This window comes from Podarcis vaucheri, assembly GCF_965113315.1.
Source record: "Podarcis vaucheri genome assembly, chromosome: 2".
Lineage (NCBI taxonomy): Eukaryota > Metazoa > Chordata > Lepidosauria > Squamata > Lacertidae > Podarcis > Podarcis vaucheri.
The window spans coordinates 6,120,256-6,143,144 of NC_138760.1; the positions used below are offsets into that span (position 1 = coordinate 6,120,256).

A 22,889-nucleotide genomic window follows, 5' to 3' on the forward strand; every position below is an offset into this window, starting at 1 on the left:
CCTCCTCCTCCTCCCTTTGGCAGGAGAATCATTGCCTCCGCATCAAGATCCTGGGGGACTGCTACTACTGTGTCTCTGGACTTCCAGAACCGCGGGCGGACCATGCCCATTGCTGCGTGGAGATGGGCGTTGACATGATCGAGGCCATTTCGTGAGTGTGAGAGGGGGAAGCAGTTTGGTTTGCGAGGGCTGCATGCGTTCCTTGGGATAGTCAGTGCCTCGCCATATGCATGTAACATGTTCCCTGTGACAGTTTCCAGAAAGGTAACCTTTTTAGCCTGTCACAGCGATCTTTGGGGCACTTTTTAAAGGCTAATACATTTTCTACGGCATAAGCTTTCACTGGCTAGGATACCACAAAATTGTGTGTGTGTTTGCTGTTTCGTATTGCACAATGGGCTAGTTTGGATGTACGGTAAACCATGGTTTGTCGTGATGGGAACAAGCACCAGCTAGCCTAGGGTGTTTGTGCTCTCCCCACCTCTAGTGTGGACTGGATGAGGGGACTTGAATATTCAGATTAATGACAATTTATCAGTATATCAATTTCATAAACTCTGGTTTGTCTGAAGTAAGCCCACTTCATAACCCATGGTTTAAAAAAGGTAAAGGGACCCCTGACCATTAAGTCCAGTTGTGGCCGACTCTGGGGTTGTGGCGCTCATCTCGCTTTACTGGCCGAGGGAGCCGGCGTACAGCTTCCGGGTCATGTGGCCAACATGACTAAGCTGCTTCTGGCGAACCAGAGCAGCGCACGGAAACGCAGTTTACCTTCCTGCCAGAGTGGTACCTATTTATCTACTTGCACTTTGATGTGCTTTCGAACTGCTAGGTTGGCAGGAGCAGGGACTGAGCAATGGGAGCTCACCCCATCGCAGGCATTCGAACCGCCGACCTTCTGATCGGCAAGCCCTAGGCTCTGTGGTTTAACCCACAGCTTATTTCAGATAAACTCTGGTTAAAAAGAATTGTCAAGTTTGGATGGAATGTCAAGCTTGTTAATAACTTTTGGATGGAATGTCAAGCCTGTTAATAACAAGCTTGCCAAATCTTCCAGTCACCCCCTCATGGCCACTCTGGAGGAGGAATGGAGATTGTGTGACCCTCACAGGTGCAGTCTGTTCCCATCACGATAAGCCGTGTTTTATCAGGATATCTGAATCAGCTTACAATGTGTGAGATACACCAGCCATCACTGTGGCAGTTTGCGCATATGCTTGACGCACAACATACAGGTGGCAACATCCTTCTTTATCGCAGGTCACAGTACAGAAAGCCAAATTCGTTACTTCTGCATTTATACAGATCACTGAATGGTTTAAAAAACTTAGTATCTCTTTCACATTTGCAGCATTCAGTTGGATCCTGGCTTGATAATAGCTTATATGAGATAGCATCACCAGGGCTATGAAGCAGAAATATCTAATCTCAGTTCCTTGAAATACAAAATTGTGGAACTGAATAAATCATACATGTTGGGGAAATGTCTGTTGTTCTCCCATAATGTTCTTAGTGTTGCTTTGGCTGGCCGTAGGGAGGGAGGTGCCTTGCCCTCCCTTTGCTTCCTGGCCATTCCTCAGCACCCCTCCTCCCCGTCCTCAGAATCTTCATACTTCACCAGGCATTGCCTATGTAATGTCAGGATTATCTTTACAGCCATATGGTCTAGAAACTTCCTTTTTGCAACACCCCCACCCCCCATAAAAGCCAAAGTCCTCTCAGGGTGTCAGTTCTCTGTGCCAAACCCTGTGCGCTTGTGCAGTGTCACTGAAGGAAATGAGAAAGGAGAACCCCATGGGGTTATCGATGGACAGCTGTGAAACTGGAGCCCCTTCCAGGGAATCGAAATGCTTTATCTATAGGCCCATTTTTTGTACGACAGAAGCATCTGTGAGGTGAAGAGGTGCGTGATAAAAGCCAGCAATGGCACCAGCTTTGTCCTTGCATCTGAAGTCACGGGTGGCTGTATTCTGTGCCCCACACTGCACCGTCCAAAAGCGGCAGCTGGCGTCAAAGCAGTAATATGCTTTTTGGTCCCTCAACCCTCTGGAGCAGGAAGTCTGTTGCACAAGCAGAATGGCATCATTGAATACAACCCAGTGGTTTATCATGGCGTCCCACTTCTGTGAGGGCTCACTCCAGTCCCAAGTAGTTGCTATATGTATGTGTAGACACATTAACCCCCCCAAAAAAAAAACTAATCTGAACAAAAACACAGAAAATAAAAAGAAGCATACAAAGTCTTCTTTCACAGGTAAATCTTAACTTGACCAACACAAAACCACTGATAAAAGGGTCTAAAGATGTGCTTTGGGTATGGATATGGTGACAAATTAATCTACAGGTGTTTGAGGCTCCATATTCCGTATATTCCATATGTTTCCCAGCACAATTGAAAGTGTTGGTGCTGACCTTTAAAGCCCTAAATGGCCTCGGTCCAGTATACCTGAAGGAGTGTCTCCACCCCCATCGTTCTGCCCAGACACTGAGTCCAGCACCGAGGGCCTTCTGGCGGTTCCCTCACTGCGAGAAGCAAAGCTACAGGGAACCAGGCAGAGGGCCTTCTCGGTAGTGGCACCCGCCCTGTGGAACGCCCTCCCACCAGATGTCAAAGAGAAAAACAACTACCTGACATTTAGAAGACATCTGAAGGCAGCCCTGTTTAGGGAAGTTTTTAATGTGTGACATTTTAATGTATTTTTAATCTTTGTTGGAAGCCGCCCAGAGTGGCTGGGGAAACCCAGCCAGATGGGCGGGGTACAAATAAATAATAATAATAATAATAATATAAAATTAATTAATAATATTGTATAGCCAAAGCTTGTCTATTGATCTTAGATTATTTTGTTCTTGTACCTCCATCCCCACCCTGGCAACTTGCTTGCAGGAAGTTTCATTGCCCATTTTAACATCAGCCGTCACCCTTCAGGGCAATGACCTGTTTTCTTGTACCCTGCATGAATATGACACTTGGTTGATGGTATTATAATCGGTCTTCCCCTGTAAGCATGACACAGACTGCGTTTCTTACTTCACGCGAGTGAATTCATGGGTGTATATGAAGAGGGGGAGGGGTGCTTTGACACTTCCTTTCCTCCTGTTTTTCAGGCTGGTGCGTGAGGTGACGGGGGTGAATGTGAACATGCGTGTCGGGATCCACAGTGGGCGTGTACATTGCGGAGTGCTGGGCCTACGCAAGTGGCAGTTTGACGTCTGGTCCAATGATGTCACCCTGGCCAACCACATGGAGGCTGGTGGCAAAGCTGGGTAAGTCCAGTCCCCATAGGCCTGAAGAAAGGCAGGGGCAGTGATGGCCAGTGGTCAGGCATGATGGCAGTAGGGAGTCCTAGAACTTGTGGCTGGAGAGCCACAAAGTCTCTGTCTTTGGAGTAAAAGGAGGGGAAAGTTGGATTGGTGGAATTACTAAGAGGTGGCTCCATAAAGAGGAATGAGTTGATAGCTGGAACTGTAGGGTTGTGTCTGTTGCCTGAGACAGATCGTGTGGAGGTGAACAGCTTGTACATGTATTTGTGGGTAGGCTGGAGGAGAATTTGTGAGCTCCCCCTTGGCGGATGTCACAAGCGCTGTCCAATAGGTGCCACCTTCCCTGTCCCTATCCTTGATACTTGGAAGTGGGGGTTGCTGTTATCCAAAAAATGAGGCAGGGGTTTATTTTTAAACAGCAGCCATTGTCCCGCTGCCACAAAGATGCATTTTTGCTGGGGCAACGTTGTCTGACCACCTCAGCTACCTCCACATGGCTCTGCCCACCTCTGTGCCAGGAGAGGCCCCATAGTTTTGCATAAACAAGCAGCTTGGTTTGGCCAGGACTTCAGCTTGCTGGTGGCATGAGCAAAACCAGGCTCTCTAGTTTTGGTGGTCATGGTCTTGACCCAATGGTGGGGAACTGGATCTAAGCTTGCAGGCCAAGCTTGACGGGTGGGTGGGGTGGACCACCCTGACAAGCACCTGATAGCAAGTGGCCCAATTTGGCCCTCATGCTTTGGAGTCAATCCTTGCAGGCAAAGTCACTGTCATCGGCTTATCCCTGGCACTCTTGCAAAGCCCTGTCCCCACTGCTTGAAGTGGCCTTGCAGGCCACAAAGGAGGGCCCGTGGGCTGGAGTTTCTCCACTACTGCATGGGCCAGGTGTGGTGAAGGTGACCAAAGAACTCTTCCCCTGAAGCTTCTCCAATGGCTTTTCCCAGTTGCCACCTGCAGCCTCTTCACACTTCTAGTCCCTTCATTCAACACAACACTCTTGACCCCAACTATCTCCCTTCTCATCTCCCCTTCTTGCACCCATGAAAAGCCACCTATCATTGCCTCCCCCAGTCCTGTCTCTGTGGCTTTCAGCCATGCTGTTCCCTGTTCCCGCCTTAGTTCCTGAAGACACACCTTCGAGGCTTTCCCCTGATATTCAGCTTAGTCCACTTTTGTCTTCCCTGCAGTCCTATTGCTACCTCCTCCAATTTTACTACCCACCTATTTGCCCTTTCTGTCCACTTGCCCATCGAACCTCCCGTGAGAGGTGGGAGATTCTCCTTCATTGGAGGTTTTAAAGCAGAGGTTGGATGGCCATCTATCATATATGATCTAGTTGAGATCCCTGCATTGCAGGGGGTTGGACTAGATGACCCTTGGGGTCCCATCCAGCTCTGCAGTTCTATGGTTCCATGATTCTAGCCTCTTGCTCTCCAGCTTCGTGGGCAGAGACCAAACCACTTACATGTTTTTTTGTGTGTTTTTTTAAAATAATATTTTATTAGGTTTTATCAACAGAAAAATTCAAAAAAAAACAACAAAAACAGAAACAATAAAAATACAAAATTACAAAATTCAAAAATACAAAAATTAAACACAAAGAAAAAAAAGAAGGAAAAACACTTATACAAGAAAATTAAGCTCCCTCTTTCTTGATTTCTCTTCTGTAATTAACTTATTTTCCTGACTTCCTCACGTCTCCCTTTTTTGTATCCCTTTTAAAAATTGGTTCAGCAAGTTCATATCCTATTAGTTTGTCTATTATCAATCCCATCTTACATTCTACCTTATTTGCTAGAGCAATGTCATCAGCATTCAAAAATTTTACAATGTTTCTGTAAATAAGTTTTAAATTTCCTCCAATCTTCTTCCACCAACTCTTCTCCCTGGTCACGGATTCTGCTAGTCATTTCCGCCATCTCCATATAGTCTATTAGTTGCATCTGCCATTCTTCCAAGGTGGGTAGGTCTTGTGTCTTCCAATGCTCAAACCACTTACATGTTGAACGGTATCTTCTTCTTCCTCTCGTGCATATTAATTGGCAGCTGTAGGTGGGGCTCAGAGGGAGTGGGAGAGGGGGGGCTCCACCAGATGACTTGGCTGAGTGACAAAAGTTCTGTGCTAGGCGGATCCACATTACGCGAGCCACGCTGCAGTACCTGAATGAGGACTACGAAGTGGAGCCAGGGCACGGGGGCGAGCGCAATGCCTACCTTAAGGAGCACAACATCGACACCTTCTTCATCGTGGGCTGCAGCCAGAAACGAGTGAGTCCTGGAGGGGCTGGGGACTGGGGAAGAATATCACAGTAATTTGCTCTTGTGCAGGGGTCACGAAAGGCTTTCCCACCGTGGCTCTTGGGCAGGTCTCCCCGTTTTCTCTGTCTTTTTAAAGGGAAGCCTCTAGCCCTCCTGGAAAAAAGTTATGGAGCAAAATGTGAATATACCTTCTGAGGTATATGTTTCCTGGTACTGAGATAGGTTCCCTGTTGCTTTTAGACTGCAAATGTTTGTGTGTGTAAGTAGAACCAATACTGTGTGATCCCTCAGAATCACAGCAGGACATACCTCCCTTCCATTAGTAAGTCTGGGGTGGTTGGGGGTGGTAGTCTCTAAACTTGTGTTATGCCGCTTTCCCCACGGCAGTCATTGTGTGTTATGCAGTGCGACCCCAGTGGTAGCAATTTTGTGACTGGCACTCCCTGCACACTGACAAAATTTGATATGTGTCCCGTGGCCCAAAAAAGTTGCCTCCCCCCCTTCTCTAGGGTGTGGAGAGTTAGAAAACATACCTGCCAGCCAGCAGGGCACTGCTTATGCCCTGTAGGTATGGTTCATGGGGAAGGTGAGCATTCTGCTATCCAAAGCTGGAGCAGTGGAAGCTGAAACTCTGGCCGGCCAAGATGAGCAGCCTTATTCCAGGGGAGGGTATTGGAAAGGGTTTCCCCCCCCTCCCCATGGCCCCCTCCCCCTCCCCCCCAGCTTCTTTGTTTGTACCTCCATGGCCTGTTTTTCTCTCGGACAGAAAGAGGAGAAGGCCATCTTAGCCAAGCTGCAGAGGGCTCAGGCCAATTCTACCGAAGGACTGGTGCCTCGCTGGGTGCCTGAGCGCTCCTTCCCCCGGACGAAGGACTCCAAGGCCTTCCGACAGATGGTGAGTGCCAGCGAGGGACAGAGAGAGGGCTTGCTTTGGGGGCACACCCAGCCAAGAGGGTGGGAGCAAAAGGCAACCGGGCTTTGATCACATTACACACCTGTTTGCAGGTCCTGGGTGGGTAAGGGTCTGTTGTGTACATTCTACACTGTTTATTATCCTTAGAGAAAGAAATGGAAACTTCCACAAGGGCTTGCTCTCACGAATGTTTGAGCACAGAGGGTTGTAGCCAACTTAAGAGTAGACCTGTTAAGTTAAGCCATGTCTTAATTTCAATGAGTCTGCTCTGAGCCAGGCTAGCATTGCCTACAACCCATAGTGCCCATGGCAAAAGCCTTGCCTGTGTGGGCTTTTCTGACTGTGTGGCAAGCTGGTCACATGGCAGCATGTGCAGGATCTGGTCTCTTCGCTTCTTATTATTGGCGCAGACGAAGCTGATGTCTCTTATTGAGTCCAGTATTAATCTACTTTGCCCAAATTGATTGGCAAAAGAACTTTGGGTGGGGATCTTTCCAGGGCCGCTTATGTGAGCTTCTTTTACTGGAGAAGCTGGGGAATGAGCATGGTGAAATCTACACATCCAGAGCTTTTCTCCGCTGCCATTTGGGCTGCTTCACACAGGCTCTTGAATGCCAGCCCAAGTGGGAAAAGCCTTAAAACATCCTCAGAGTGCTTGAGAAGGGAGCCACAAATAACTTCCCTCTTTGGTGGCATGGGTGGCACAGTGAAGAAATCTGTCATGCTTGATTCTGCGACTTGCAGTGGAGCAAAGGAGAAAGCATGTGGAATTAAGGGAGAGGATTTCTCTGAGGCTTCTGTGCATTAAGGCTGTTTATAGGTCAGAGCAGCACCTTGACTTGTGCCAAGGAGACAATAGTGAGCCCTGTGCCAAAGGAGTTGGCCCAGAATGAGGGGGGATGGGGATAGGGTGGGAGTAGCTGTTTAAGGCCATAGGCCATAACCATAAAGTTGCTTCCAGTGCAGTTGGATTACCAGCCATAAAACCGAACGTGTCACATGCCAGAGTTACAGTTTTACCCCACTTGCAGCAAATTGCATCCATGAGAACCAGGCTGTTACTGATCCTAGCAGCTGAAAAAGCAAATAATGTCCCCACCCTTTATGTGATGTACAGATAATATATTTGATGCTCAACAAGAAGGCTGTTTTTTTCTTTCCTTGTGGCATGAGCCAGCTGGAGGCTTTGGGCTGAATCTGCTCACGTAATTTTTCTAAGATCACAAGGATGGTGCATATATATATATATATATATATATATATATATATATATATATGGAAAGTCCTCCTCTACCTCCCTCCCAGCTCAGCGTGAACCTACCCATGTTACAAGAACTTCCTTGGAGACTCTGTTCTTCCTGAACCCTTTTGCCATTTGAAGTAAATTGAGGGCAGAGTTACTTGGGATGTGACCTCCTTGGTGGTGGAATCCAAACTCTGGAAGTCCCTCCCAAGGGATATTCACGCTTTCCCTGATCTCTGTTACTTTTTGCTGCTGTTATTGATCTAGGCTGTGCCATCCCAGGCTGCCCTCAAAGTTGGAAGAGAATCTCCCGCCTTCTGCTAGCTTTTGGTCATTGTTTATTGCTGCTAACTTGATTGATTGATTAGTTTTTGGTTATTTTTTTTTTTAAGAAACACATTAAGTCTCCCCTCGAATTATATTTATTTGGGTTCTTATTGTTAACCACTGTGTAGTTGCTTTGGCTCAAAAAGGCAGGATATAAATTTTCTAAGAAATAAAAGCCTAGATCCATATGGAGATATTGAATAGCACCACTTTTTAACTTTGGAGAGGAACTGGCTTTCGAAATGAGATGTCATCACACCAGATGTCCAAGAGTCTGCTTGGGTGTTGCAGCAGACGCGAAGAAGCATGGGGAATCTCCTCAATGTGTGTTTTTGAATATGTGTGTGGAATGAAGCCTGCTGTCTTTCTGTCTAGGAGTACCCTCCATGAGGACAGCAGAAGGGCAGATAAGTAGACTACACCACCAGCACAAATCCAGCTATTTACCCTGTCAATCTTTTAGAGGCTAGCTGACCAGTGTTAAAAGGAAATCTATTGATACCATGCAGATAGGGAAGATCTGATGAGTTGTGTCAGCACATCATATTTTCCCTCGAGATAATCATCCTGAGAGACCAGCTAATTGGACAAAGGAGGTGTCAAATATCCTACAAACAAGAGAACAAAATTACTTTTGTGCCTTCTTTTTTTGCGGGGGGGGGGGAGTTATGGAAGGAATTGGGGTTAAAGTAGGACAGCTTTGGTAGAGCACATATGCTGCATGCAGATGGTTCCTGGCATCAGTCCCTGGTGTCTCCAGTTAAACAGATCAAGTAGAAAAACCTCTACACCAATGTGCTGTAGTGGTTAAGAGCAGTGGACTCATAATCTGGGGAACCGGGTTCGTGTCTCCGCTCCTCCACCTGCAGCTGCTGGGTGACCTTGGGCCAGTCACACTTCTCTGAAGTCTCTCAGCCCCACTCACCTCACAGAGTGTTTGTTGTGGGGGAGGAATGGAAAAGGAGATTGTGAGCCGCTTTGAAACTCCTTAGGGTAGTGATAAAGCGGGATATCAAACCCAAACTCCTACTACTACTACTACTACTACTCTTCTTCTTCTTCTTCTTCTTCTTCTTCTTCTTCTTCTTCTTCTATTAGCCCGAAACCTTGGAAAGAGACTGTCAGAGTTGATAGTGCCAGGCTAGGTGTATAAAGGGACTAAAGAGCAAGTATGGAGTAGCAGCTAAGAGTGTTGGACTAGGCGTCTTGGTTGACCACAAACTTGACATGAGCCAACAGTGTGACGCGGCAGCTAAAAAAGCCAATGCAATTCTGGGCTGCATCAATAGGAGTATAGCATCTAGATCAAGGGAAGTAATAGTGCCACTGTATTCTGCTCTGGTCAGACCTCACCTGGAGTACTGTGTCCAGTTCTGGGCACCACAATTCAAGAAGGACACTGACAAACTGGAACGTGTCCAGAGGAGGGCAACCAAAATGGTCAAAGGCCTGGAAACGATGCCTTATGAGGAACGGCTAAGGGAGCTGGGCATGTTTAGCCTGGAGAAGAGGAGGTTAAGGGGTGATATGATAGCCATGTTCAAATATAGAAAAGGATGTCACATAGAGGAGGGAGAAAGGTTGTTTTCTGCTGCTCCAGAGAAGCGGACACGGAGCAATGGATCCAAACTACAAGAAAGAAGATTCCACCTAAACATTAGGAAGAACTTCCTGACAGTAAGAGCTGTTTGACAGTGGAATTTGCTGCCAAGGAGTGTGGTGGAGTCTCCTACTTTGGAGGTCTTTAAGCAGAGGCTTGACAACCATATGTCAGGAGTGCTCTGATGGTGTTTCCTGCTTGGCAGGGGGTTGGACTCGATGGCCCTTGTGGTCTCTTCCAACTCTATGATTCTATGATTCTATGACTGAAAGACCAGGGTTCAAATCCCCACTCAGCCAGGAAGTTCATGGGGTGACCTTGGCTCAGTCACCTTCTCTCAGCCTAACCTCCCTCCCATGGCTGTTGTGAGGATACAGTGGGATAGGGGGAGAACTGTGCCCACAACCGAGAGCTCCTCAGAGCATAGGATGGATAGAAATGCCAGAAAGTAAATTGGCTTTCTCGGCTCCTGAATACCTGGGGCCCAGCTCTCTCGGGGGGGGGGGGCACAACAAGGGGCTGAGGGAAGGAAACTCTTTCATGCTTCCGGTGGACTGTGTAAGCAGGCAGGAATTGGGTACCATGCCCATGTCACCCACCCTGGCTCCATGTTGGCTGAAACAGGACGATTTTCAAAATGTCTGGAGACCCAGATGTGGGGCAGAGCTAAAAAGTGCAGTGTTCTACAACTGGAGAATTACAATTAACCGTTTTATCTGAAAACTGAATGGGTGGGGGCAGAGTGTGGATTCTTAAAAGTCTGGCCTCTGGTGAAGAAATGTCTAGTTACAATACGGATTTTGAAGGCGTTGGGAGTACATGGCCTTCTGCGCTTTGCCAAATAAATCCAAAGCATTTGGGTTTCTTAGGCTGTTTAAGAAATACAACAGCTATCAGGACAGAAGGTGCTTGCTTCAGGAGCTAGGAGGATTATTTTGAAGCATTAGGGCTGAGGGACACATTCACATGTGAAAGAGCATTTATTACAGCCCTCTGGATCGTTTTACCACAGAAGGCAGGAGCAGAGTTATGGGGAGTTGTTCCTTCATGTGAAAACAAGTAGAACAGTTCTTCTCCACATTAGAGGAAAGCCTTCTGTGTGTAAAGGGTTTTTGAAGTGGTGGCTTTTGTGGGGAGCGGGAGAATGTCCAGATTCTCTTTTTATGGCTTGTTGGTTGGGTGTGTGTGTGTTGCTGGCGGCCATTCTGAGCAGGTGGATTTTGCCTGGGGCAGTTTCAGTGCAGGTTGTTTCCAATCAGGCACTCACCTGAGCGAGAGGTGAGGTGAGCGGCTAACTAGGAAGAATTTCGTGCCTGAATTACTCTGGACTATCTTGCTTGGGTGACAAGAATGAGAGTTGCTTGTGTGCTTGTTCGGTGCGTAGGGGAACCTCCCAAGGTTTTCTGGGCATTCATGTAGCAAAAGCCTGAGCCCTTTCTGCCCTTAATCCGGTGTTTCCCCAAATTATCGTCTGATAAGTAGGGCACACCTTTTCCCGCCTCCATTTCATCTGAACAGATTTTATGTTGAGAAAATGTGCAAAAGTAAGAGGAGGTCTCTTACGTCCCCAGATTTCTCTGCAAGACCCCGGTGCCAGTGTGCAAACCTGGTTTTGCTACTCAGACAGAGCTGTAACTGTTGGCCTCCTAGTGGGCGAGTAATTCTGCCATGTCTGTCTATACATGGAGTGTATTTACATGCTCCAGTTGCACCCAGCGGAGTAATATAGCAGAATTAAATGCTCCTACTAGAGGCTGCTGCGAAGGGGCAAGGCAAGGTCTATGAGTTTTATTCAGCTAGGTCCTACTCAGTGTAGACCAACTGAAATTAACCAACCTTTGTTAGTCATGGCTGTTAACTTCAGTGGGTCTCCTACTTTGAGTCGGACAAGTGTTGAATACCACCCAGTGAAATTGTGCAGAGTTGCAATGGATGCATTTCCTTTGTTGCCAAGTACGGTGCGGCTCAAATTACATAAATTGTTAAATTTATTTCATGGCACACAGTTTAGGATTTACTGATCTAGCATTGGAAGGAGTAATTCTTCCCCTCCCTGTTAATCATCCACATTCCCCCCACCACCCCACTTCCCAGTATATGAAGTTTAGGCTAGGTCTGCCTATGGAGCAGAATGAGGTCTTGAGACCTGGTACATGTGAGGCTTGCAACAAAATATACAGTGGTACCTCAGGTTAAGTACTTAATTCGTTCCGGAGGTCCGTTCTTAACCTTAAACTGTTCTTAACCTGAAGCACCACTTTAGCTAATGGGGCCTCCCACTGCCGCCGCGCTGCCGGAGCCTGATTTCTGTTCTCATCCTGACGCAAAGTTCTTAACCTGAAGCACTGTTTCTGGGTTGGCGGAGTCTGTAACCTGAAGCGTATGTAACCCGAGGTACCACTGTAGTAGGATTGAGTGTTTCTGTTCAAGATCCCAACCACTTTTGACCTCTTCTGTTCCCACTTCACATGCAACTGGCCAGCATTCTCTGCCCGCTGAACATATTTGGGCTGCTTTGAGGGGGTTTTTCAAAAAATATAAATATATACTGGCAAACTCTGGGGTTCTTCTGTATGTTTATGTGTGAATGGTGCTATTTTGACTACACTTCTGTATGCTCCCCATGTAATAAAAGAAGCATAGCTGAGAAGAGATCCAGCTTCTCCCCTCCTTTCTCCGAGCATGGAGTACTCTTCTATGGAAAAGCTTTCAAAAACGTTCCTTCCCCTCTTGCTTAGAGTCGGTCTGCTCTACTGCCTCTGTTGTGCTGCAGGTGTCGAGCACATCTCAAAGAGAGTCTTGGAGAAAGGTCCCCTTCTGGACCCAGTTTCCTTCCCCTGCTATCAGCCGCCACAGCCAACAGCTCTCTCTCTCTCGCCCTTTTCTTCCCACCCGCCGGCACGCCTCACCCTTGGTCTTTCTAGGAGATCTGGAATCTTGCTTCCCCTGAGTCTTTCCTACTTCCTTCCTGTGACCTCGGCACAATGCCCTGCTTCTCTAAGTCTCCCACCTCCCAGCCCTATTTTGATTCATAAATTGCATGGAGCATTGTTATAGCAACAGTTGTTGCAGATTGGGGCAGCTATTGTTCCCAATTTGTGTGTGACAGGGAGGGGGAGATTTCGAAACTAACATGGCTATGGCCATTATCTTGATGTGCTGGCTAACTTTAAGACTTTGGAAGCATTTTTTAATATGTAAAATAATAATAATAATAATAATAATAATAATAATAATAATAATAATAATAATAATAATAATTTATTATTTATACCCCGCCCATCTGGCTGGGCCTCCCCAGCCACTCTGGGCGGCTTCCATAAAAACCAAAAATACAGTAAAATATCACATGTTATATCATATCATAAGTTACTACATGTTGTTTGCTTTGTGAGATTCTCACAAAAAGCCAAGGTGACAACCTATTTAAATAGCTGGGATTCCTCAGTCGGTAGAGCATAAGAGACTTAAACTCAGGGTTGTGGGTTCAAGGCAAAATATTCCTGCATTTCAGAGGGTTGGACTAGATGACCCTTGTTGTCCCTTCCAACTCTACAGTTCTATGAGTCTATGAACTGAGTGAGGCCTTAGCATGAAATCTACCAGCTTCTGCACAATCCCGAGAGCCTTGGCTTTTATTTCAAACAAAACAAAAGCAAGTTTGTAGCCCCCACAGCCCGTGTATGAATGAGAAAATACAGATGGCTACGTTTTCGGCTCTCATGGCCAGGGTGTGACCCACAAGACTCTTTTAGCTGATCACCAATGCTTAAGCAAACGGTGTGACATTTTAATTCTGAGTTTCTGCAGAATGACCTTGGCTGTGCCTCTACACACTTGTTCCACGGCTATGAGGGCCCTTATTGTTAGATGTTGATAACTTTATCACAGAGCCTGACCGCATCTGAAGGGATCCGATTGTGCCACAAAATATACTCCCAGCCCACAGACACGTTTCTTGAGAATAGATGGCAGATCCCCTGATACTGAAACTGCCTTTCCCTGGTTTCAAAACCAAAGAGTGTTGGGGGTTTTTTCAGTGAGACTTCGTGCATTGCAACAATTGTTTGTTCTCACTGCACCTTCCTTTTTCTGTGCTGGAAAAATCCCATTTGCCCTGCTTAAATGAAACATGGTTGTCTAGGGATTTTAAACACTGTCAGCTCCGCATTAAGGTTGGTTATTTAATGCAATATCTATCCAGACTTCTTAGTCTAAGAAATGATAGGTCATAGAGACTATCTCAATTTCTGGCAATATACTTGTATGCAGAACCTTGTAGCCTCTACCCTGATTTCACAAGTGTAAATTGAGCAAGATTTTAAGCCAATTTGCATAATTCCAGAGTTTTAAAAAAACCACCACTACCACTTAATGTGCTCTTCTTCATCATATTGTCACAGTTTGCTGGTTGCTAAGGGACAAGACCCGTGGTCTTGTGTCATTCACTGTGAAGGGTTGCTGTTACTTTGTTGATTGCTCGATTGCAGGTTGTTGCTATGACACTGGATGCTCAGTGGGTTTTGTGGTGTGGCATCTGTTGCCATGGCATTCTTTGCATCTTAGGAGGAGCTTCATTAGCATGGTAGGAGGAGCAACTCTGCCAGTGGTGGCAGTCCATTGTCTGACATGGTTTGGTAGTGGCTGATTGGTTGCCACGATACTGGTGGCTGTTGCATGATCTGGCAGTGCCCTTTGCTCCCAGCAGCTGTTGTTGTAGTTTAGCTACTTCAATACAGCGGAATGGTTTGTTGGTGGTTCTGGTGCCTCAGGAAAGTCTCTGGGCTCAGGCTTTAACTTGTGCTAGGAGCCTGGGAGTGAAGCAGTTTGGGGTCACTTCAGCCCTACATGAATTTCTGAGTTACTTACCTTTTCCTCTAATTAGGGTTGGGTCACTTCCTGCTCAGATTAAGCCCTACTTGGCCAAAGGCGTGAGGGCAAAAAACTGTGTTGTGGTCACCAGCAACACCCTTTCTGCTCCCAGGCTTCTCACATTCAGGTCTGGAAAGAGATTAAAAGTGTATTCAGCTGGATGATGACCAGGAACTCTCTGCATGTTGGGGATGTCGCAAGGTGGGGCCAATGTTTCTGTTATGTACTGAAGTTCTCACCCTGGGCCAGCAGGGGGATACTGTAGATAGTTATGCAAATAAGGGATCGAAAGTGACGTTCAGTGATTGGATAGTTTTAGAAAGTTGTTACAGTAACGTTGTACTGGAGCTCTATATAAGCAGGCTGACTGAACCCTTCAGTTCAGTTCTGTCCTGGCCTGTGAATAAACAAGAGCTGTTTGAAGAATCGCTGTGTCGTCTGATATGTTCACCCACAACTTAACAGTTTCTTCCACCCACACACAGTCTGGGCCCTTATGAGTTTGACTCAAGTGCCTGAACAGGACTTTAGACTTACGGCTATCCTGTTGAAGAGGAACCTGTTAAGATGGCCTGCTTTCAGAGGCTGTTGGATTCCCGAAAGGCCTTGGGCAGTTTGGGGCTAGTGTTTCTGTCAATGCTTTGCTGTGTGGAACATGGAGGTGATTCAGACAGGTGAATAATCACTCCCGCTAGAAAGAGTCCATTTGCTCCTTGGTTTGCTGCACTGGCTAGCATGGTGCTGGCAGTAGCGAATCGAACCAAATGCAGGTAACTGTTCATGATTGCCATTATTGACACAGTAGATTCAGTGACGGAAGAACACTTCCCCCTCACTGTTGTAACCTCACAATGCCATCCACTGGAGGGTATGTGACCTTCTCCATCTGAGCCCATATCCAGCTGTTAAAGACTCCCCAGAGGCCAGCTGCGACTTATTTGCTAATCATTTCAAAGGCAGAATTGCTCATATCTCCACTGACTGGAATGCCTCCTTTACTGCCGTCTCTGTGATCATGTTCAGAACACCACTGAGTCACATTTTGTCACCGAGGCCTGAGGCCACCGACAGGCTGCTCTGAGGGATGGGGGCAGCCTGGTGCCTGGATGCTCAATCCTTGCCCTTCCTGGCTCATTACATCTGCCTGGGGTAGTTTCATCTGCTGGGTCTAGGGGCTAAAAATGTCTCTTTCTGAGATAAGACTACCTTTTAGAGAAAATTAAGGTGTAACCATTTTCCTGCATTGCAGAGGGTTGGAATAGATAATCCTTGGGGTTCCTTCCAACTTTACAGTTCTACGATTCTGTGACCATTCTTGATAAAGGGCATCCAAAGATTCCCTCCGCCGCCCCCCGACATTACAAACATTCCATTTTGGGGCAAGGTTCTTGAACTGAAACTCAACCGAGACAGGATGGAGCTACTATGCATGGCTTATCTGACCAAGAAAGTGTGGTTCAGCCTGTTCTGGCTGCGGTTAAGGATTAGATCTGTAGTCTTGGTATGCTATTCGGACGGATGTTATTCGGACAGAGAAGTTAGGCTGGCCTCAACTAGAGCCAGGGCTTTTTCGGCTGTGGCTCCGATCTGGTGGAACACTCTGTCACAAGAGTCCAGGGCCCTGCGGGACTTGACATCTTTCCACAGGGCCTGCAAGACAGAGCTGTTCCACCAGGCCTTTGGCCAGGGCACAGCCTGACTCCCTCCCTCGGCAATCTTCGCGGAGCTCTGGCCCAATGGTTGCCAGTGGCTTGAATTAATTAATTTTATAATGAATGATTTTAGAGTGTTGTTTATGCTGTACTTTTGTACTGTTTTATTGTTGTTAGCCGCCCTGAGCCTGGCTTCGGCTAGGGAGGGCGGGATATAAATAAAAATGTTTATTATTATTATTTTGGTGGAGAACCCAGTGGCTTTCTCAGCTTCTAGATCCTTTTTACCACCTTGGGTGGTACACCAGATGTGATTTCTCCTTGGCCGAGATTCCAAGCTGTAGTTTAGTATGCATTGATAACATCCCATTTTGATTATTGTATTTAGTGTGCTAAATGAGGAGAACCCTTAGAAGCTTCAGGTGGTTTAAAATACTGAAGATTGCTGCTGGGAATTTGGGGTTTTGATTGTCTCTCACCAGTTTTGAAATCAACTGTGGTGGCTTCCTGTCTGCTTCTAGGCACGATTCAAAGTTCTGGTTTTGACCTTCAAGTCTCTAAATGACTTGGGTGACTCTGGAAGCCCATTTTCAAGTGCTCCTTCCATCTAAGGAGAGGTGGGAGGGGGAGCCAAGATGGAACTTTCTCTCTGTTTGCACCCTGCCTTTGACATGTGTTCCCCAAGAGAGATTTGCCTTGCACTGACTTGGTTTATCTTCTCAGCACCAGGTGTATACCATTCCCTCCCCCCAGGTCTTTTTGCTACTGCTGTGTAGCAGTAAAAGGTAAAGGGACCCCTGACCATTAGGTCCAGTCACGGCCAACTCTGGGGTTGCGGTGCTCATCTCGCTTTATTGGCCAAGGGTGCCGGCGTACAGCTTCCGGGTCATGTGGCCAGCATAACTAAGCCACTTCTGGCGAACCAGAGCAGCACACGGAAACGCCGTTTGCCTTCCCGCTGCAGCGGTACCTATTTATATACTTGCACTTTGACGTGCTTTCGAACTGCTAGGTTGGCAGGAGGTCCTGATCTTATGTGGTTTTAATAACTGTATGTTATGCTCTGCTGTTTTAATATTTTACGTAGATATTTCTCTATTATTATTATTATTACTACTACTACTATTATTCATATTTTATTTTTATCCAACCTTTTCTCCAAGGAACTCAAGTTGGTATTGATGGTTCTCCCCCTCCGCATTTTATCCCGGGTTTCGGTTGAGAGGTGGAGACTAGCCCCAGGTCAGCCATTGGGTTTCATGGCTGAGTGGGGATTTGGTCTCCCAGGCACTCTAACCACTATACCACATTAGCAGTATTTTGGTGAAACAATACTTAGCAGGATTTTAAACAACTCTCCTCCCAACCCACCAGCTGATTGGCAGGTGTGTGTGTGTGGTTTGGGGGATATGACCCCAGAGCCCTAATTGGACCCCCTAATGGACCAGTGCACTGGAGATTCCCCACCGCTCTCACAAATAAATAAATAAATAAATAAATAAATAAATAAATAAATAAATAAATATTGCAGGTATTGCAAGACTAATAGCATTCCCTCGCAGTTGTTAGCCATCTCTGCACTTTAGACATTCACAGTAAAGACTGTGTGATTATATATTAATGTTCTAGAAAGATCACAAGTTCTACATTTTTTGTGCATGTGTATACAATTTTCTTAAAATCTTCTGTGAACACTTGAACACTTGAATGATATCCACACTGTGGAGAAGTCTTCTAGCAAAGCTCTGATGGGCATCCATGCTTTTGACTTTCTGGTGTCTCTTGAACACTGTTTTTAGGCCAACAGGCTTTTGCAGCTGTTTGATTAGCCAGTCACTTGGATGATTTTTTTGAATTGTTTTTAATGGCTCTTCATATTTTGTTGTTGCGAACCACCCTGGTATTTTAAGATAAGGTGGTACAAAAATACTTTTATGAATAAATATAAATATCTGTTTCTTCTCTGTGTCTCCCTCTCCTTTCTCAGGGTATTGATGATTCCAGCAAAGACAAGTGAGTATCTTGCCTCGCTCTTGGGACCCTGGCAGCGGGTAGGGAGGCTGTGCCAGTTAGAGCCCCTTGCCTGTGTTGTGACAGTCTGGGAGCTGATTCTGCAGCGAGTGGCGAGATGAATGTGGGGGGAGGGACTTCACTGGCAAGGCTTGCTTTACTGCCACTTGATGCCCCCACAACTAGTCATAAAACTGGGACCTCTTTCTCTTGCAGCCGAAGCACGCAGGAGGCCCTGAACCCTGAAGATGAAGTTGATGAGTTTCTGGGCAGAGCCATTGATGCTCGAAGCATTGACCAGCTGCGCAAGGACCATGTCAAACGCTTCCTGCTCACTTTCCAGAAGCCAGAGTTGGAGAAGAAGGTACCTTCCCATTTGCTTCTGGAGTCTTCAGCTTTCAGTCTGGAAATCCCACCCCTCTTTGTTCCAGTTCAGGCAGAACCACCCCCACACCCCACTGGTAACTTCTCTTTCTCTTCTCCTTCCACCCTGCAGTATTCCAAAAAGGTGGATACCCGCTTTGGCGGCTACGTGGCTTGCACTGTCCTTGTCTTCTGCTTCATTTGCTGCATCCAGATTGTCATCTTCCCGCAGTGAGTGACACATATGCAAGAGTACGTTTGTCATGTACTCTTTCTGCAAACGTGGTACATGTGAATTTCATGCCCGTGTGTGTGTGTGTTCATGTGCACACGCAGTGAAGGCGCACGCTTCACAGGATCCCAGTATGTGCAGTCGGTCTGCATCCTACACTTCTCCATTGCTGTATATGGTAGCCATTGGTGAGGTAAGGTGGCATGTATAGATGCGTAGTCCTAAGCACACCTAGTTCTCATAAAAGCTTATTATGCACTACTTGCCATCATGTGCCACCAACAGATGCACAGGACCCTCAAGCCGCTGATTCCCAATCAAGGCACACCCTGACACGGTGGAAGAAATTGGGCCGGGGGAACCTCAAAGTCATAGGAAGCTGCTTTCTACCAATTCCAACTATTGGCCCCTTCTTGGTCATTATTGTCAGCACCAGCTGGTGGAAGCTCTCCAAGATTTCAGATGGGAGTCTTTCCGCTCTCTGCCTGGAGACACCAGGGATTGAGTCAGGGACATCCTGCAAAGCAGGTGTCGTACCACTAAACCACAGTCCTTCTCTCAACTCCATCTCCTTGTCCACAAGTGTGGAGGAACGCTGCTTGAACCAACGGGTTTCAGTTTCCAGTTGGATAACCCAAGATATCCCTCATATATTTAGCCAACTCTGCCTGGATTCCAGTCAGTAAAATTATTTGCTGCCACAAATGTTTTAGGGGAAGAGGGGGGAAGAATTTCAATTGCAGTTATTAGGGAGCATAGATGTGCTGTCTATCTGTGAGTATATTTACACTTTGAACCACGACACCCAAGTTCCCCCTCTCGCCTGTGTTACACACCTGACGCAGAAGGGGTTGGCAAATGTCCATGTGACAACATTGTGAGAAAAGGTGATATGCTAGACTGATTAAATGGCTAATTTGGGGATATCATTGAGCGAAGGAGGGGTAAATGGGGAAGTGGGGAGAGCACAGTCTGTGGTTGTGGAGGTTTTTGCTTTCAGGCTGATTCTTAAGCAAAAAGAGGAGAAGTGACTTACCAACACAGCCAAACTGGTCTTGGGAGTCAGGGGTCACCACAAGTGGAAAACCCACACAATACACTATTTTAATTTTTTTTAATTTAACATTCTGTCTTGCAACAATATGCACAATATTGTTAGCTTACACAGTACGTCTGCCTTCCCTGCACCTGGGGCCTGGATCTTGTTGGGACCACAATTCTATCATCCCTGACCATTGGCCACACTGACAGGGACTGGTGGGAGTCCACCAACATTTGATGAGTGGTGGAAAGCCACATGCGTTATGGTGTTCTCCTGACTGATGGGGCTGATTCTGCCTTGTCTCCCCGCAGCTCCCCTCTGATGCTTGGCGCCTACATCAGCATCTTTGTCATCCTGGCCACCATCCTTTTTGTCTGTGCCATCTACTCCTGCCTTGGCGTGAGTGATTTTCTCTTCATTGGGACCCCATGTCTTTGTGACTCATGACTATCCCAAGGACTCCCTGGCCTTCCCTCTGCCAGCCTTTGGACCCCACCTGGGAACACCCCTTATGCCTTTTGAGGGTGCAGTGTGTGGGTTCAGTCTGGTTCCATGTGCAGCTCCTGGGGTTTTGCCACAGTGTCACCCCCCTGCCCCTTAAGCCCTTGATAAGTCTGAGCAAAAGGGCCTGCTGTCCTGGTGTCAGGTTCCTGTCCATTAAGGGTGAGGAAAAGCAAAGCAAGTCAGCAGCCAGGAGGAGAAGGGTCCCTTAGTTGCTCAGGCCAATGAACAAGTTGGGTCTGGAAGGTTTTACAGTGGTGCCTCGCAAGACGAAATTAATTCGTTCCGCGAATTTTTTCGTCTAGCGAATTTTTCATCTTGCGAAGCACGGTTTCCCATAGGAATGCATTGAAAATCAATTAATGCGTTCCTATGGTCAAAAAAAGTCCAAACAAAGCCAAATTTGGTACAACAAGAGTTTATTAAGTGCTCTTTAAAGTTACACATACTGTAAAGAGCATTTCAAAATTCAAACCCAGAATTTTTTTTAAAAAACAGCAGAGTGGCCTAATGGTCACAGAAAATCATAAAAATGCAGAAAAAAACCACAAGCTTCCAGATTCTTGCAAACTCCTCCCCAACTGTTCCCCCAGCCAGCCACCACACAGAAATTCAAATCCATATTTTTAAAAAAAAAACAGCAGAGTGGCCCAATGGTCACAGAAAATCAGAAAAATGCAGAAAAAACACACAAGCTTCCAGATTCTTGCAAACCCCTCCCCAACACCAAGTCCTTGAATTCCAAACACCCCAACCCAAAATCCAAAACCCCCCAAAAAAGTTTTAAAAGCTTAACTTACCAAATGGCTGCAAAAGAAGTTTTGGAAAAGCTTCAAAAATCACCAAAGTCTTTAAAAACCTCAAAAAAGGCTACTATGTACACTGCGTTCTATGAGTTGTTCCTCTAAGTCAAGTCGCAACTGTATTAAGGGTGTTAAGAAAAAGGAAACAAACTTGCAAGACGTTTTCGTCTTGCGAAGCAAGCCCATAGGGAAATTCGTCTTGCGAAGCAGCTCAAAAACGGAAAACCCTTTCGTCTAGCGGGTTTTCCGTCTTGCGAGGCATTCGTCTTGCGGGGCACCACTGTACATGGATCTGAGAGTATCTTCTGACCAACTCTGGCCTACTGTAGCTAAGAGGCTTTCTGGCTAATCTCCCTGCAGTTTCCTCCTCAGACCAGTCAGAACACAGGAAGCTAACTTCTGTACCAAGCCAGACTATTTGTTCTCCCGGTGCTGCCCCGGCTGGCAACTGCTCTCTAAGGTCTCTCAAACCTGCTCTGTTCAACAGGTCATGCCAGGGAGTAGGCCTGGGACCTTCTACATACCAAACAGGAGCTCTGCCCCTAAGTGCGCAAGCTAAATCCCCACCTGTTATTGCCTGGGTTCAGAACCTGCTGTGGGTCTGAATGCTAACACCTGATTCTGGTGTAACCAGGCTGGTGTGGACGAGGGGGCAGTCAAGGCTTGTTCTAGCCTCTTGGGCATAACGGGGTGTGTGGTGGTGGCCCCCCCCCCCATCTCATACGACCTCTCGTGACTCCCTACAGCCTTTTCCAGCGGCCTTGCAGCGTGTCTCCCGCAAGATTATCCAGTCCCGAATGAACAGCACGATTACTGGTGTTGCTGCCATCCTGCTGGTCTTCATCTCTGCTTTTGTCAACATGGTATGAGGGTTGGGAGAGGTGGGCAGGTCTTGCAATGAGGCCTTGACTGGTGTGGGGACAATTGGGAACCAAGGCAATATGGGAATATGAGCACAAAGGTTGCTCTAGGCTGGAGATACACACGAGAGAGAGAGAGAGAGAGAGAGAGAGAGACTAAAGTGGTTTGAGGGAGTTATGCACACACTTCTCTTGTCCTGCTGTTTCCCTGGATCAAGCAGGTGTTTGGAACAGTACAAATTTCTATTTACCAGTGGGCAAAAGTGGGAAGAAAGTATACATTATGAGCAGCATTCCCACTTCCAACCCTCTCCGAACCTTCAACTCTCCGAAGAACCCTTTGTCTGTCTCCGGCCCCAGAGCCCAGGCATTGGCTCTCCATTATCCTGGTTGCCATAAGTCTCTGGCATTGGGCGGGATTGGGCAAGCCCAGAGCAAACAAGAGCAGCATTGAGTTCCCTGTCAGCCCTACATAGTCGGCCATTTTTCCCCCCTCAACCCAGTTTGCTTGCAGCCGGCTCCGCCTCCAAGACTGCGCTGCCGGGTTTCTCAACATTACTCCAGCCGCCGTGGGGCCCTGCCACCTACATGCCCTCAACTACTCGTTGGCATCAGACACTCTGCCCTGCCAGGAAAATGGCGCTTCTAGCTGCAGCTTCCCTGAGGTACGTGTATTTCAGAAAGATCGGGGGGGGGGGGTTCCATGAGGTGTGAAGAGTTGTGGGTGGGACTTGGGGGTTCAGTCACTGGGCCTGGGGTCAGCATTTACAGTGGTGCCCCGCAAGACGAATGCCTCGCAAGACGGAAAACTCGCTAGACGAAAGAGTTTTCCGTTTTGGAGGTGCTTCGCAAAACGAATCTCCTATGGGCTTGCTTCGCAAGATGAAAATGTCTTGCGAGTTCCTGCGGGGGTTTTTTCCTCCCCCCCTTTTTCTAAGCCGCTAAGCC

The 22,889-nt window shown here is 47.0% G+C and overlaps 1 protein-coding gene across 2 annotated transcripts in view; it reads left to right on the forward strand.

The window, feature by feature from the left end:
- ADCY6 (adenylate cyclase 6) overlaps positions 1 to 22,889 on the forward strand; it is a 51,938-nt gene that overhangs the window by 13,416 nt on the left and 15,633 nt on the right. For both annotated transcript variants that reach the window (XM_082205449.1, XM_082205450.1), the window contains 10 exons: positions 24 to 151; positions 3,109 to 3,267; positions 5,391 to 5,532; positions 6,290 to 6,418; positions 18,118 to 18,143; positions 18,357 to 18,504; positions 18,637 to 18,734; positions 20,089 to 20,176; positions 21,828 to 21,944; positions 22,445 to 22,606. In XM_082205449.1, coding sequence (XP_082061575.1) covers positions 24 to 151; positions 3,109 to 3,267; positions 5,391 to 5,532; positions 6,290 to 6,418; positions 18,118 to 18,143; positions 18,357 to 18,504; positions 18,637 to 18,734; positions 20,089 to 20,176; positions 21,828 to 21,944; positions 22,445 to 22,606 — 1,197 coding nt within the window. The remainder of the gene's footprint in view (positions 1 to 23; positions 152 to 3,108; positions 3,268 to 5,390; positions 5,533 to 6,289; positions 6,419 to 18,117; positions 18,144 to 18,356; positions 18,505 to 18,636; positions 18,735 to 20,088; positions 20,177 to 21,827; positions 21,945 to 22,444; positions 22,607 to 22,889) is intronic.